The sequence below is a fragment of the Mytilus galloprovincialis genome, chromosome 4, assembly GCF_965363235.1.
Source record: "Mytilus galloprovincialis chromosome 4, xbMytGall1.hap1.1, whole genome shotgun sequence".
NCBI classification, from domain to species: domain Eukaryota; kingdom Metazoa; phylum Mollusca; class Bivalvia; order Mytilida; family Mytilidae; genus Mytilus; species Mytilus galloprovincialis.
The window spans coordinates 27400189-27414306 of record NC_134841.1 but is presented as its reverse complement, the minus strand read 5'-3'; the positions used below and the strand labels follow the sequence as shown (position 1 = coordinate 27414306).

At 31.9% G+C, this 14118-nt stretch overlaps 1 protein-coding gene across 8 annotated transcripts in view; it reads right to left on the bottom strand.

The window, feature by feature from the left end:
• Positions 1-5532: 5532 nt before the first annotated feature.
• The window catches only part of LOC143071750 (uncharacterized), a 41748-nt gene continuing 33162 nt past the window's right edge, over positions 5533-14118 (bottom strand). For 5 of the 8 annotated variants that reach the window (XM_076246291.1, XM_076246290.1, XM_076246294.1 and 2 more), the window contains 2 exons: positions 10663-10715; positions 5533-10045 (listed from right to left, as the gene is read on the bottom strand). In XM_076246291.1, the coding sequence (XP_076102406.1) occupies positions 8723-10018 (1296 nt within the window). In that variant the 5' untranslated portion in view covers positions 10019-10045; positions 10663-10715 and the 3' untranslated portion in view covers positions 5533-8722. Of the gene's footprint in view, positions 10046-10662; positions 10716-10921; positions 11288-12036; positions 12113-12191; positions 12243-14118 lie in introns of those variants that run through there. The other 3 variants (XM_076246293.1, XM_076246295.1, XM_076246292.1) reach the window with 3 other exon arrangements.

Here is a 14118-nt window from a genome sequence, read left to right as displayed (position 1 = left end):
TAATCGTGAAATCAGGGAAAACGTCATGTATGACTTTTTGGATGTTGAAACTAAAAGGGTTTTAACATCGATTATAGGTCAAACATTCATTAAAAAATAGCTGTTTATAATTTTCCCGTCTTATGACCATGCAACATACAGAAACGTAAAAGGGACACAGAAAAATGATTTGAGCATTGAACAAAAATCCTTTGAAAATTTCATACAATATTGACATTGATGAATAAATATTTATGAATGGATATGTTAAAATAGGGACGGCTACACCTTTTTTGAAGGTTATTTAATTTTATCCTTGTTTATGGACAGAGTAGACTTAATTTATTAAATGAAGCGTTGTGAAATATCTAACTCCAACATATCTATAATCTTCAAATGGAATGAGACAGTCATTTTAAGGATTCGTTTTATCAATGGATCAATGTTTACTAATTTAGAGGGATTTATTTTAATTCGAAGGACAACATTATCTGATCTTTCTTTGGTTTTTTGTATATTCTCTCAGCTATATTTGTTATGTTTCCATGGTTCTATGGTATATTTATATCTGATAAGCTTTGACTGCTGATTTGTTTCCTAATATAGAAACTGAGTTGGTTAATATAAGCCTGTAACATGGGTTGAAGATTTGTGTTTTATCTTTATTTTTATTTTTTTTAAATAATAAGATTACTGGTTACAATGTACTTCTGATGAGAAATACAATTCAGCAGAATATATTTGAATTTATCATTCAAACGACGACACTTTAATTTTGTATTTTGACAAACTCATGGTGTTTTTAGAAATCTACTCTAACTTATTACAATACACTTCATCTTATAAAATATTTAGAAATGCATTACTCATTTAAACTTCTGAACTGCCAAAGAACAGAATTGATTGCAAAAAATATATTTTGGTGTCTGTTCTTGTGGATTTCTATTGCCTTCCCGTGTAAGATATGTGCTTAGTTCACCACAGTTATTGCCTTACAAAAGTGCTATGTACGATCTAGGTGTAAACGTCAGATTTCTTTACTAATTGATACGAACCTGTGTATGTAATTGATGATATGGGTAGATATCGATGATGTTTTTTTTTCTTAAATCCAGTGAGTTATTCATTTGTTGCATTAATGAAATAAAAATCCTTAACAAGATATGGTTAAGAAGTTAAAGTAGTGTGTAGAATTACCATTGAACCTGTTGGTATCTTAAGCGAGGTCAAAGATGGTCATACCGATAGTGTCAATTTTCTATGTAATTTCATTTGTTAATCATTAAAATTAACTTTAATTTCTCTTAATTTGCTTCATTTTGGTGATCCCTATATAGATATACTATTACTTATACAATATTTAACAACCACACTCTGACAACTCAATACAGACGAATAATATATGAAAATATTAATACGGATAATGACTATGAGCAGCATATCATTTCTGTGGATATTTTAGACGTGCGATTATTTTGTCACGTTCGCACCAACAATATGTTTCAACATAGGCAATTATGTCTACCTATATTAGTAACATTATTTTATTTTATTTCTGCACTATGGGTTCTATCAGTACATATTTTGCTGTTCAGTTAGGAAATAATTGCTTTTGTTCTATGATCCAAATAGCTAAGTTTAAAAGTTTTAAAAGTAAATAAAAAATGTCAATAGCCTTTAAAACTAGTATATTATGTGTGGCATCGTGGTTTGGTAAAAGATGAAAACTTGATGTTATGGTTTCTCTGTTTACAATTGAAACAGAGACGGTGCATTATTGAAATTTGATCAAATAAAAAGCGGGAGAAATGAATAAAAGTGAAACACTTTAAACAATATCTAAAGTATGATGCTTTTCAATCTTTCATAAAAAGAGAGAATAGAAGTGACGTAACTAAAAACTAAAAGTTGAAAAAAGTCGGCCAACACAATGAACAAAGAAAAAAGATGCAAATATGACTAGCCGTAAACACAGGTTCAATCGACCATTTTTTCCTAAAATTACCTGTACCAAGACAGGAATATGGTATTTGTTATCAAATAGTCTGTTTCTATGTATATTGGCGTCCGTTCTTGTTGCAGTTCAGTGTTTCTTTTGTTCCGTTGTATCCCTCTTATAGTTGATACGTTTCAATCGTTTCTAGTTTGTAACTAAAATTTGTTTTCTCTCAATCGATTAATGACTTTTTCTGAAGAGCGGTATACTACTGACGCCTTTATCTAACCAATAATTATAGCCCACTAAATACTTAACTATAAACTATAAATTAACGGAAGTCACTAGTGTAGAAGGATATGCTTATCCTGCCAGAGCACCTGATATCACCCCCAGTTTTGGGTACGGATAATTTCAACTAGTATTGAGTTTTCTGTGTATTGTTGTAGGAACTTGCTTTTTTTATTGATGTTTTTGTTTGTTTTTGCCATGTCTTCGCCAATCTTTTTCGACGTATGAGATTGGATGTAAATTATGTATCTTCTTTATCTTTTGTGAGCAACATGAACACTCCGGTTGAAGTCTTGTCCCCGGGATTTACTGGTCCACTTTTAGTCCCTTGATTATTTATGGCAAGAAAACTGTTGTGTTCAATCGCATTTTATGAAGTTATAAAGTGTCTCATTTCAATATTATTACTCGTAGACTTGATACTGATGGAATTGAATATAGCAAGGAGGTAATAGAAACCCGTAACACTATTAACCAGACTCAAGCCAGCGAACAATAAGATGAATCAAGCTAGCGAACAATAAGCCAGCGAACAATAAGGAAACGCGCCAAAATGATCATGCCTAAAAACCGAAGACTTGCAATAGCACCAAACGTTAAAGATTACACTAGGTCAAGAGTAAAACAAACTACACTATGGCAGCAGTAAAAATACCACCACGTGTCAATAGCAATAAGACTTCAACATGCCTACAGTAAAAAGACTACAACATGCCTACAGTAAAAAGGCTACAACATTCCAACAGTAAAAAGATCTACCAACACCAAGAGTAAAAATAGAACTCTATGACAGTACTATTATTACTACAATATGCCAATAGAAAATGGACTACACTTTTCCAAGAGCAAAACAAATCACCATACGAGACGTCTCATGTTAACTGCCCCGGAGAGATACACTTTTACTGTTGCACGTGTCACACTCGTCGGTTCCGCATGGTTATTCAAGAGGGGCAAACTATAGCAAATGGGCTCGAAAATAAATTGACAATGACATGGCCAAAAAATGAACAAAAAACAAACAATAGTATACAAAACACAACATAGAAAAATGAATAGTGAGCAACAAGAACACCACCAAAAACCGGGGGTGATTGCATGTGCTCAAGAATGGTTAACACAGATCATGCTCTACACGTGGCACATATTGTGTTGGTCATGTTAGTACACATCTGGTGATAAATCACAAACTAGGAAAGACGCATCACCATACTTTAATTCATTATATTCTATTTATCAAATAAATTTTGTCATGGCATTCATTGATGGTTCTATAAATGTTCGTGCTGTTCGTGTATTACCAAGTTTTATATTGGTGAAATCATCTAATGTTCGCCCCTATTTAATTTTTCTCGACTTACTCACCAAGAAGTTTGTAATGCGCTATCACCATGCCTCAGTGCTGGTCATGATTTCTTACTTCGGTTTCTTTCTGTTATGTGTTGTATTTCATTGTTTGAATTTGTTTTGATGTATTCTTTTTTATCGAAACACCTTATAAAATAATAAAATTCCAAAACAAAAATTGGGATAGCATAGAAATTACCCAATATATAGAACGATGGCAAAACAAGATCAAGTCAGATTGCAGATTGAACAACAAGGATATCAAATATATCAAGTATATAACAGAACAGTTGCCTGGATAGTCATATTCTAAAGTAAAATCACCAAAATACCGCACGAGGAAAATTCAAAACTGAAAGTCACTAATCAAATGGCAAAGTCAGTCGCACAAACTCATCAAACGAATGAATTACAACTGTCATATTCCTGACTTGATACATATATTCTCTTATATAGAAAATGGTGGATTAAACCAGGTTGAATAGCTAGCTATACCTTTTTCTTGTATGACAATCGCATAGAATTAAAATGACAGCGATGTGTGAATAAAAACAATAGATAAAATTTTAAACAATTGGGGAACAGCAGTCCACATTGTGATATAATCTTAATCACTATAAAACAAATAAATGTATAGAATACCACAATTTTAAGAAAGTAATAAAGTGATGTCATGATATGCGTCATGTTCTTCTCGTATTATTTGTAATATCATGACACTAATCCCATAAGAGGAAAGATTGTTGTTAATTTTCATATGCTGAATACATGTTTAACCCCTTGCCTGTTTTGTGTCTGTCAGAAGTCAGGAACCTACAGCCGTTGTTAGTCTTGTGTGTTTTTATTTTAAATTGCCATGACTCTAAGCTCAGTGTGGCGTCCATTTCACTGAATTAGTGTTCATTATTGTTAAGAAGTCAACTAAAGCCCGTAGTATTTTCTCGATGCTTTGTAGATTGGGGATCATCGTTTCAATACTCTCTTGCAGTTATTAGAAACATTTGGAGGACGAGGTTTTCAACACATAATCGACATCTATGGGAACAAACTGTCGACTTGTTCGTGTATTCATATGATGCTGACTCAAAACAGAAGCTCAATTGGAAGAGTGAAAAGAAGCTAGCTTTATCATTTGAATACCGTTATGAAAGATCTGCTTCACAGATGAAGACAGATATGTTCTATTTGTTTTAACCACAATCCCGTCCTGTTTTTTTTTTGCCTTTGACCTACAGATTAGACCTATCATCTGGTTCGTACTTACATGAGCAGCAAGACCAGTGCAACATGTAGAGCAGGATCTTCATACCCTTCCGGAACATCCCTGGTTTTTGATTAAGTGTGTGTTCCTCAGGCTTAGTTTAAATATTGTGTTTAGTGAACTGTTGTCTGTTTTTCCGTCGTTTTTAGGTTTTTTTTTATCTTGGCATTGATATTTTTATTAGACATATGAGTTTGAATATCCCAAAGGTATCTTCTGTCTCCTTGTAAGCATACAATGGGACAAAGGTACTTGCAAAACATTTAAAGTTATTAAACACTGCAAAATAAATGAATAACGACGCTTCCATAAACATGAATGTTGCCTTTTGGTACCATAAAGACATACGACAAGATATGCAATTATATATGTACTAATTATGAATTATCATACTAAAGCATGCTAAAAACTAAATAAAATAAAAAGGTCTATCGGGGAAAACATTTGAGTCGCGGGTCAGCATCAGGTAAAGGTTTCTTAGAACAAACAGACATGAGAGTTTGAATGCAATCAATATGGCATGGAGTCCGAATGGAGTGAGACAAAGAAAAGTAGGAATAAAGTGAGTCCAAGAGACATCCGTTCAAAGAAAGACGTGGAGAAATTCGAATGAAATACGACCAAGAGAAGTGGACATGGAGAATAACAAAAAGTGATGGTGCGTCATGTGCCACAACTTTCTCTCAAAATTGTTGAGACAAAAAGAAAGAAGCAAATATGTAATTGTATACTTTATATTTATTGACAATTATGAGATTCAATACATAATCATATATCACAGTTAAACTATCCTTTGGAAGACATAGCAGCCTTGAGTTTTCGCCGCCTATTTTGTTTCTTTTTCTGAAATTAAATGTTAGTGAATTGAAGATAGAGTTTTTAATCTAAATAATTGATTTCAAATACAAATCGTTTAAAAAGTAAATTGTGTACAATGTAGACTATCATATTTATTTGCAAATTAAGTTAAATATAGATTGGTCAAAGGTGATACAGTAATAAAATTTAATAAGAAACGGTTTTAAAAGTTAAAAAGTATCAAGTGAAATTGAATTTCCTTTTTCATGCCATTAAAGTTAACTGTTATTTTAAATTTATTTCAATTTCCTTAATTTTATTTACACACCATATCAAAGTGACTGATAAAATTTCAACTAATTTACGGTTGTGAAATAAAACATAAAACACATACATATAAATGGGGTATATATAATTGAAAATGACCTTGGTTCAATCACAACTAGCATTTGAATAATTCTATCAAAGAAAAAAGCCACTTATATTATATTAATTACGCCTTGTGATCAAATATATGGAAATAAATTTACATCTTCTCAAACAATATTTATAAGGCATTAACCCGTGCTTGACGAATTATTTCTTATTTAAGCTGGGGTCACACATTCACGATTTTTACTGCCGTCCTTGACAGAACCATTCCCGATTAAAATTTGTCAAAAGTCTGATCAAGATCCTGTGAATCGTGGATGGAAATTCGATTTGTATCTTTCGCCAGGTAAATTCGACCGAGTCTGTCACGACTGCGTCCCGATTCTACCGAATGTAATCCGACAGAGATCAGATAGTGACAAGACAGTGAACCGACGGTGACGGAAGTTATCCGTTCGAAAACTGTCGGCATAATCGGGATGATCAGGTACTGTCGGAACGTATCCTATCACGGTCCGCTCTATCGTATTGCAAACGGCTTTGTCTGGTCTCAGTCGTATTGTATTCTGTTATTGTCGGGACTTCTCCGGATCATTCCCGTTCCACAGGACACCGTCCCGAATACACAGAACATTGTTAGGAATTCGATCCGATACAGCAGAATCTGTCACGACATAGGCACGATTGTAATCCGACTAGACAAAATCGGCTGAGTTCCCCCGTATGTTACGGGACGCACCTAACTGTCGGGGTGCTTTGTCGAACTATTCGGACCCTTCCCGACCAGTAGGAATCTGTTACGAACTAAAACGACTGCGTTCAGACAATAATAGGACATTCCAGATAATTGAGAATACTAATCCGACTTTTTCACTTTTGTTGTCGTATCGCTGTCTGATCTCAAACGGGAGCAATAATCGGCAATGTGTGAACCCTGCATTAATCAAAACAATATTTCAAATTTCATCCAAAAACACAAGCAACGAAACTGCAATAAATAGCAAGGCGATATTATTATTTTTTTAATAAATCACTTTAATTAATTCACATCTTTCCACAAAAAAATAATTTATCTTTTCTTTCGAATCGAAACCAAAAAAGAAGAAAAGACATTGTGTGACCAACGTAAAATTTGTCGGATGGTCAAATTGAAATCTTTCATGTTCTTCTTCGAAATTAACTAAAAGATTTAAATATAAGACAACTGAAAACGGTATCTGTGTGAAAATAAACATATGAATGGTACATATAACTTTAAAATAAGGTTAGTTAAATCAATATTTCTGTCAAATAGACTACAATCCTATTTCTAGTAAACACACACCTTGTAGTAAAATATAACGAAAAGACAAAACATATACATAACCATCTCTGTCAACGAAATTTACAAGGCAAACACTAAAATTGTACAATTTCATTCTTTTACAATCGCAAAATTTTACTCATTTCAGTCGAAAAAAGGAAATGAATAACAAATTGAGATACAAATCGTAATAAAAGTATAATCACAGCTATTGGCATATTTGCATATAATATCTTTTTATTCGAATCGAAACCAAAAAGGAAAAAGATATTGTGTGCTATAATCAACGTAAAGTTTGTCTGGTAGTCTTCTGAACTAAGACATTGAATTATCCGACAACTGAGAAACTGATATTTGTGAAAATTAACGTAAAAATATTACATGTAACCTTTGTTCAATCATTGCTCGCATATGAATACTTCTGTCAAAACGAACAGACTACAATTATATAGCTATTACCCACCTTGTAGTGAAATACAACAAAAAGACTTAAAATGTAAATACAAATCTCGGTCAACGAGATCTACAAGGCAGTAAGTTTAATTGTGCGATTATATAATCTTAAAATATAACTCATTTCAGTCGAAAATGAAATGAATAACAAAGCGAGATACAAATCATCATTATAAAAAAAAATTACATTTATTGACATTTTTACATTCAATATCTTTTCATTCGAATCGAAACCAAAAAGGTAGAAAAGATAATTAAAGTTATATGTTTTGTAATCTCCGTTTAAAGTTTCTGATGGCTCAATTCTTTTTCGAAATGTACTAAAAGATTAAAATATCAGCCCCTTGAAAACCAAACTTTTTGGGAAAATAAACAAGGACCCTAACAGTTAAAATACCAGTATATATTTTCCATATTTAAATTTTGAATAACATGAACTGAAATATTTTGTTCTTAATTTTGTTTAAATATAAACTATCAGATGTAACCCGTATACAAACACAAGTACAATTGGTTTATAGGAATTTTGTAAAGTTGAATTGCAGAATTATAACTATTCAAGCAATACTTTAACCAGCACCAATACTAAGTTTAAATGTTAGTATATCCCTGAATTCTTCAAAACTATCAACTCCACCAAATATATCATTGAGGTTAGATGCATGTCAAACAGTGTCCTTATGTGAACTGCTATAAGTGTGAAAAAGTGACCCAATATTTTGTGCTTCACGTATTCCAACATTTTTAAAGCATATAATGGCAAGTTAATTTTTTGGAACCGACAACGTTTTGTAACCGAACCATCTCTCGATACGTAATTATCTTGAAAAAAGGAGATCTAGATTACATAGCAATTAGACAGCAATACAATGCTTGTTTTGCGTAGTTCAGAGCATGCATTACTGTTTTGCACGTATCTAACCTCATTACATTTGGAAAACCAACCAACAAATTACATTACAGATAAAACACCATCAACCATTTAACTTACTGATATGGTTGACTGAGTATCTAGTCTATGAATATGGAGATTTTCATGCTCCCGCGTGGTCTCGCGTGAAAAATTATATTTTTGTCCTCCAACTGTTATTGGTGGAAGAAAACTATCGCCAGACTGTTCATTTTCTTCTATATTATGTGATCGGTATTTTGCAGACCATTTTATTCTCATTCCCTGATAGTTTTTTAATTCATCAACACCAATGATTGTCAACACAGCAGGACCGAGTGTTTGTTTAATTGTACCATTTTTGTCAACTTCTACTTTAGATATGAAGTCTTTTTCTGAAGCAATGTATGCCAATGGATCAGACTTTTTCATAAGTTCTTCCATTGCAAAAGAGTAACAGAAAGAATTACACACATCTTTCTTATTTTTGACTGCTTCTTGTCTTGCTTTCTCTAAAAGCAGTGCAGCACGTTTATTTTCCGCCTGCTGACGTAAAATATCTTTCCTGTGGTCAAAAGGATCACTTTCAGGTAATTGTTTTTTCTTCATAAGTATGCGTTGACGTTCAAGCTCTTTTTCATCTTGAAATTGTCTGTAGTTAATTCTTTTTCTGTGTAGCCGATCCCTTTGTGAAATAGTAGGTTTTTCATCAGTACCATATTTCAAGTTACCGTAATCAAAAGATTCAAATGGAAACGGACTTATTTCGATATGGTTATCTTCACAATCTTCTGTTTTATTCTTCGGTTTATCAGATTCTTTATTTTCACTAAAGGTTAACGACCGTGATGAGGTTTCTTGCAATAATCGTGATCTGTTTTGACTTAATGAATTAGGCAATGCTTCACTGTCGGAAACACTTGACAGTCTTCTCTTATTAATGTTTCTTGGTGTACTAAGTCCAATTTTTGGAAGAGACACTCTGCGACTCTTAACCGGAGACACATTCTGTGTTCTAGGTGAATATTTATCACTTCCAGGAGAACTGCCAGGTGAGGCAAGAGTCGATGTCGAATGACTACTATTGGAATCTGATTGTTCGGGGGATTTAGCAATTTGTCGCTTAGAAGCATTTATTTGTTTCATTTTTTCAGTGTATACTAACATAGAATTCTCTATGTCACGTTTAGATTTTTCAATCTTTCGTATATCCTTCCTTTCCATGTCTTTTAGCACAGATATGACTTTATTCAAACGTTTATCTATACTAAGTGTTCGAGCACGTGCAGCTGAGCTATTTTCACTGTGTAGGCCGACTGCACCAACATAATTTGTATTATGAGACCACACGTGTGGCCGTGACAAAATGAGTGGAATCTTCGGTTGCATGTTTCCACTTGGAGGTAATGACGTTAACTGAAAGTATATCATATTAATAGATTAAATTATTTTACTATGAAAATGTGAAATAAATTGTATGTACTCATCTGCTTTGTATTTCTATCATAATGAAATTTACCTTCATGATATATCCCTTTCTCTTTAACTCACATAAGATAACTTTAAGACGTTATTGGAAAATGTTATCCCTTTATACCGACATAATCAGTTTGTCATCAAATAAAATTCTATGACCATAAGGGTCGTGTTTACATTATCAGCATTTTACTCCTAAGACATGTTCGTTCTCTTTCCAGCTGTGTCCTATATTGGAAAATATTCTTGTCATCGTAACGATTTTTATCCTATCTGAAAGTTAAATACCGCACACAGAGTTTTGTACTAATTTAAGGTTTCCAAATCTTCAAGATTATCATATACTCTTAATTAAATAAAATTTCCACTGTATCATCAATACATGTGATGTTTGCATGACGTGCAAAAACGTAAGCAAATGGATAAATCTGCTTGTTTAATTTTACCTGTTTTATATTACCTTCTTGACAAAACAGCCTACTATTATATAAAAGATTAAAAATACCGATTTTTTTCATTATTTCTATTTCAATATTAAATATAACTTTCTAACTTACCTTTTAAATAATTTTTGAACAGCAAAGTTAATAACTCTGTGTAGAAATGCAATCTGCAATGAAATGAAATCAACAGTTCAATAAAAAGTATATTTACATTTTACAATGATGTATGAAAAAAATTGCAAGAATTCTTTGATGCTGACTGTGATAAAAACAAATCTTTGTACAAAATATAGAAGAAATCGCAAGAACAATTATTACCCTATAGTTAGATAACTGTCCATAAAAAGGCACCTTTTTATATACTCTTACTTACATTAAGTTTACTTTAAATATATGAAATAAGTATTCCTCTGCAATACAATAAATGTAAACTGATTATGACAAAATTGCTTTATATTTATATATATATACATGATCGGAAGCGGTATACCAATTGGAATCGGATGTTTATATGTTTATTTAAGTAACGCGGAAACTGAATGGGTGTCGAACACGCAACTTTTAAATCCCACCTTCAATCGAAAGAATTTAAATTTTCAAATGACTTTAATGACGTCAAAAGATCATTAGTAAAAATAACAAAAGTCTTTTTGTATGTCGGCATGCTTTAAGATTTCTCTTAAGTTGAATCATATATGAAGGCCGTGGATCACTGAGACCTCAAACAAACACTTCAGAGAATCATTAATGGCCTGTCATACTTAGATATAGATAAATTAATTGAAAGTAGAGATATGGCATGAAGTAATGTCCATTTTAAAAGATTTGTAATGGACAACGAATTAAAATAAACCTCTTAGTTTGATTTAAGATTGACCAATCCATATGATATCAATCATCTATTATTATATTTAATTTGTGTGTCTGGGACTAGTGAATGGTAAGACGAATTGTACGGTATGGGTAAAAGGTTACACATTAGTAACTATACTTTATGTATAATTCATGATAACATGATATATAAAGACCAATCTTAAAGATTTATAGAAATTTTACCGCCTCTATACAGTTTGTTTCTTTAAAATTTAATGGAACATTTCAACGTAACTTTAAGGCCAAAATAAAACTATCTTCGATTAAAAATGCAAGTTGAAGATCATATGCTATCGAAGCACCGACTTTTAATATAATAAAATCCTCTGATAAAAATTCCACAACCAGACGTATCCACAGAATAATGTCCTTAGACTATAAAGTCCACCATCAGCGGCTTTATGGCAGAGTATATAATTACGCAGCATTGAAAACATCATGGTCATACATATATTGATGCTAATATTTGTATTCTTTGCCTGACAGAAAGAAAAGTTACGTTTAAAAAGAAGCCGTCTGTTGAACGCCTCCGTTTGTTTGCAAACTTGAATAGTGCCTAACCTAATATTTAAGTCAAGTGAATAGCATACATGATATTGTGATGAAACATCTTACCTCAAATATAGATTATCTAGAATGATAGGTTTAAATGTTTATCAAGGAATCCTTATATAGCTTTACACCTACGTCCATTTTAAGGAGATAAACACCTAATTTAATATAAAAATGGCTTTCTGCCTATCTGCTGTCTATTTAAAGACCATCCTTACCTTAAAATATAAAGAGAGAAAGGACACCCTGTCCGCGGTCAATATTTTCCTTATCTACCAATATTGAATTGTTTTGATGTCGTTATTAAATATATTAAACCTTTATTTGTTCATTAAAGACTTTATAGATCATGTTAAGTTGTAAATATTTATGTAGAGAGAGAAAGTAATCACTTCGTGTAGTAAACATATTAAGTCGGTAATCTGTTCAGTGTTGAAGACAATGGATATCATGCGCTGCCAAACTGACTGACCAATATAATCATCACCCAAAGATGAACGACAAAAAACTACTACAGATATTATACATGTATATGGGAAGAAAGGATATGATAGTCATAACCAAAAGATGAACAACAGAAAACGATTACTGTAGATATTATACATGTATATATGTATGATTACTTTTACAGATAATGACTTGGATAGAAAGTTGTCTTATTGACACTCATAGCACATCTTTTTATATCTATATAGGAAGAAAGGGTATGAAATCCAGCACTTGACATTAAATTTTAAAGGAAATCAATGTATATTTTTTTATGGCCATTTTATTTCATGTTGTTTTTTTTCAAAAGAATTATGATAAATCATTTTCTTAAAGAAGGCAGGATGGAAACTGACCTTTCGCGTTTATGAAACATCAACCTAACGACAAAACAAAGACAAATACAGGCGATAAAAGGTCTGGAATAGAGTTTAACTGTCAGAGAACGATAAAACGAATAACTACACATAAAAACAAATAAGAACAAGAACAATCAAATAGGTTCCGGAGTTGCAGAATAGAGAATAAAACAATTCACTTTCAAGAATGAGCATGAACATTTTAACATAGATGTGATCATTGCCAAAACATCGCTATGCGTAATTGGAATTTATCATCTTCATCAATTGTTCTGATTTATACGATGCAGCAGAAATTTTACATATTTTCCACTTTTATTTTAGATCATGTGTACCAGCAAAACATTATAATAACAATTTTTTAAAGAAAAATCCAAATTCAATCAAATATAACGACCCCGACATTGCGACTGCAACATATAATTATGTTTTAATCCATTATTGCTTATTCAACAACATATACTGGGTATATATGAAATTCAGAAAATAAAACAATATTTTTTTATAATATAAGAACAAGGCATCTGACTCGATGAATCTTTATTTAATGTCATTGTCAACTGACCAAATCAGATATAAAAACGAATAAATAGTTTATAAAGCAGTAGATTATGTCTCGCCTAATCCCCACTTATACAATAGAAATGATATTTAATTTCTATAAGGAATTTAATACTTTGAGTGTATGAGAGTTAATTTATAGTATCAACATGTTTTCATTTGTTGATTTTATAATTATTGATCAGGTCAAAAAATGGAATGGTCTTTTAATGTACCGGAAATAATGACAAATGGGTACACTATCCTTCATCTATTACATAACGTCATGTTGACTCTTAATCAGCTTGGAATGTATTACCAAAAACTATATGTATAACTACTAGTATACTGTTTGTTTGTAATGACAAAAGATCGAAGGTCTTAACATACTTAAAAATGGAATTTATTTTACTGTAAAAGATTTCAAATACACAAGAAATTCCTCAGTGTATTCCAATGTATACATATATTTGTACAATATTGTTTTATACACATGTATGTCTGCTCTTTGGTCGGGTTGTTGTCTCTTTGACACATTCCTGATTTCCATTTTCAATTTTATTTTAATTTGATAATAATAGAAGCAATCTATAAAGTGTTTTCATATCCAGAATATCAAGACGTCTGCAGTGATATCATTCTGCTCTTTTTGATTTTTCTAGATTCTCAAAGAATCCCATTTTTTTTAACTGATTGATTCAATTCAAGAAAAAAGTTTGCCTCTTAATAATATTTAGACATGTCTTATTTCTTGTTAATG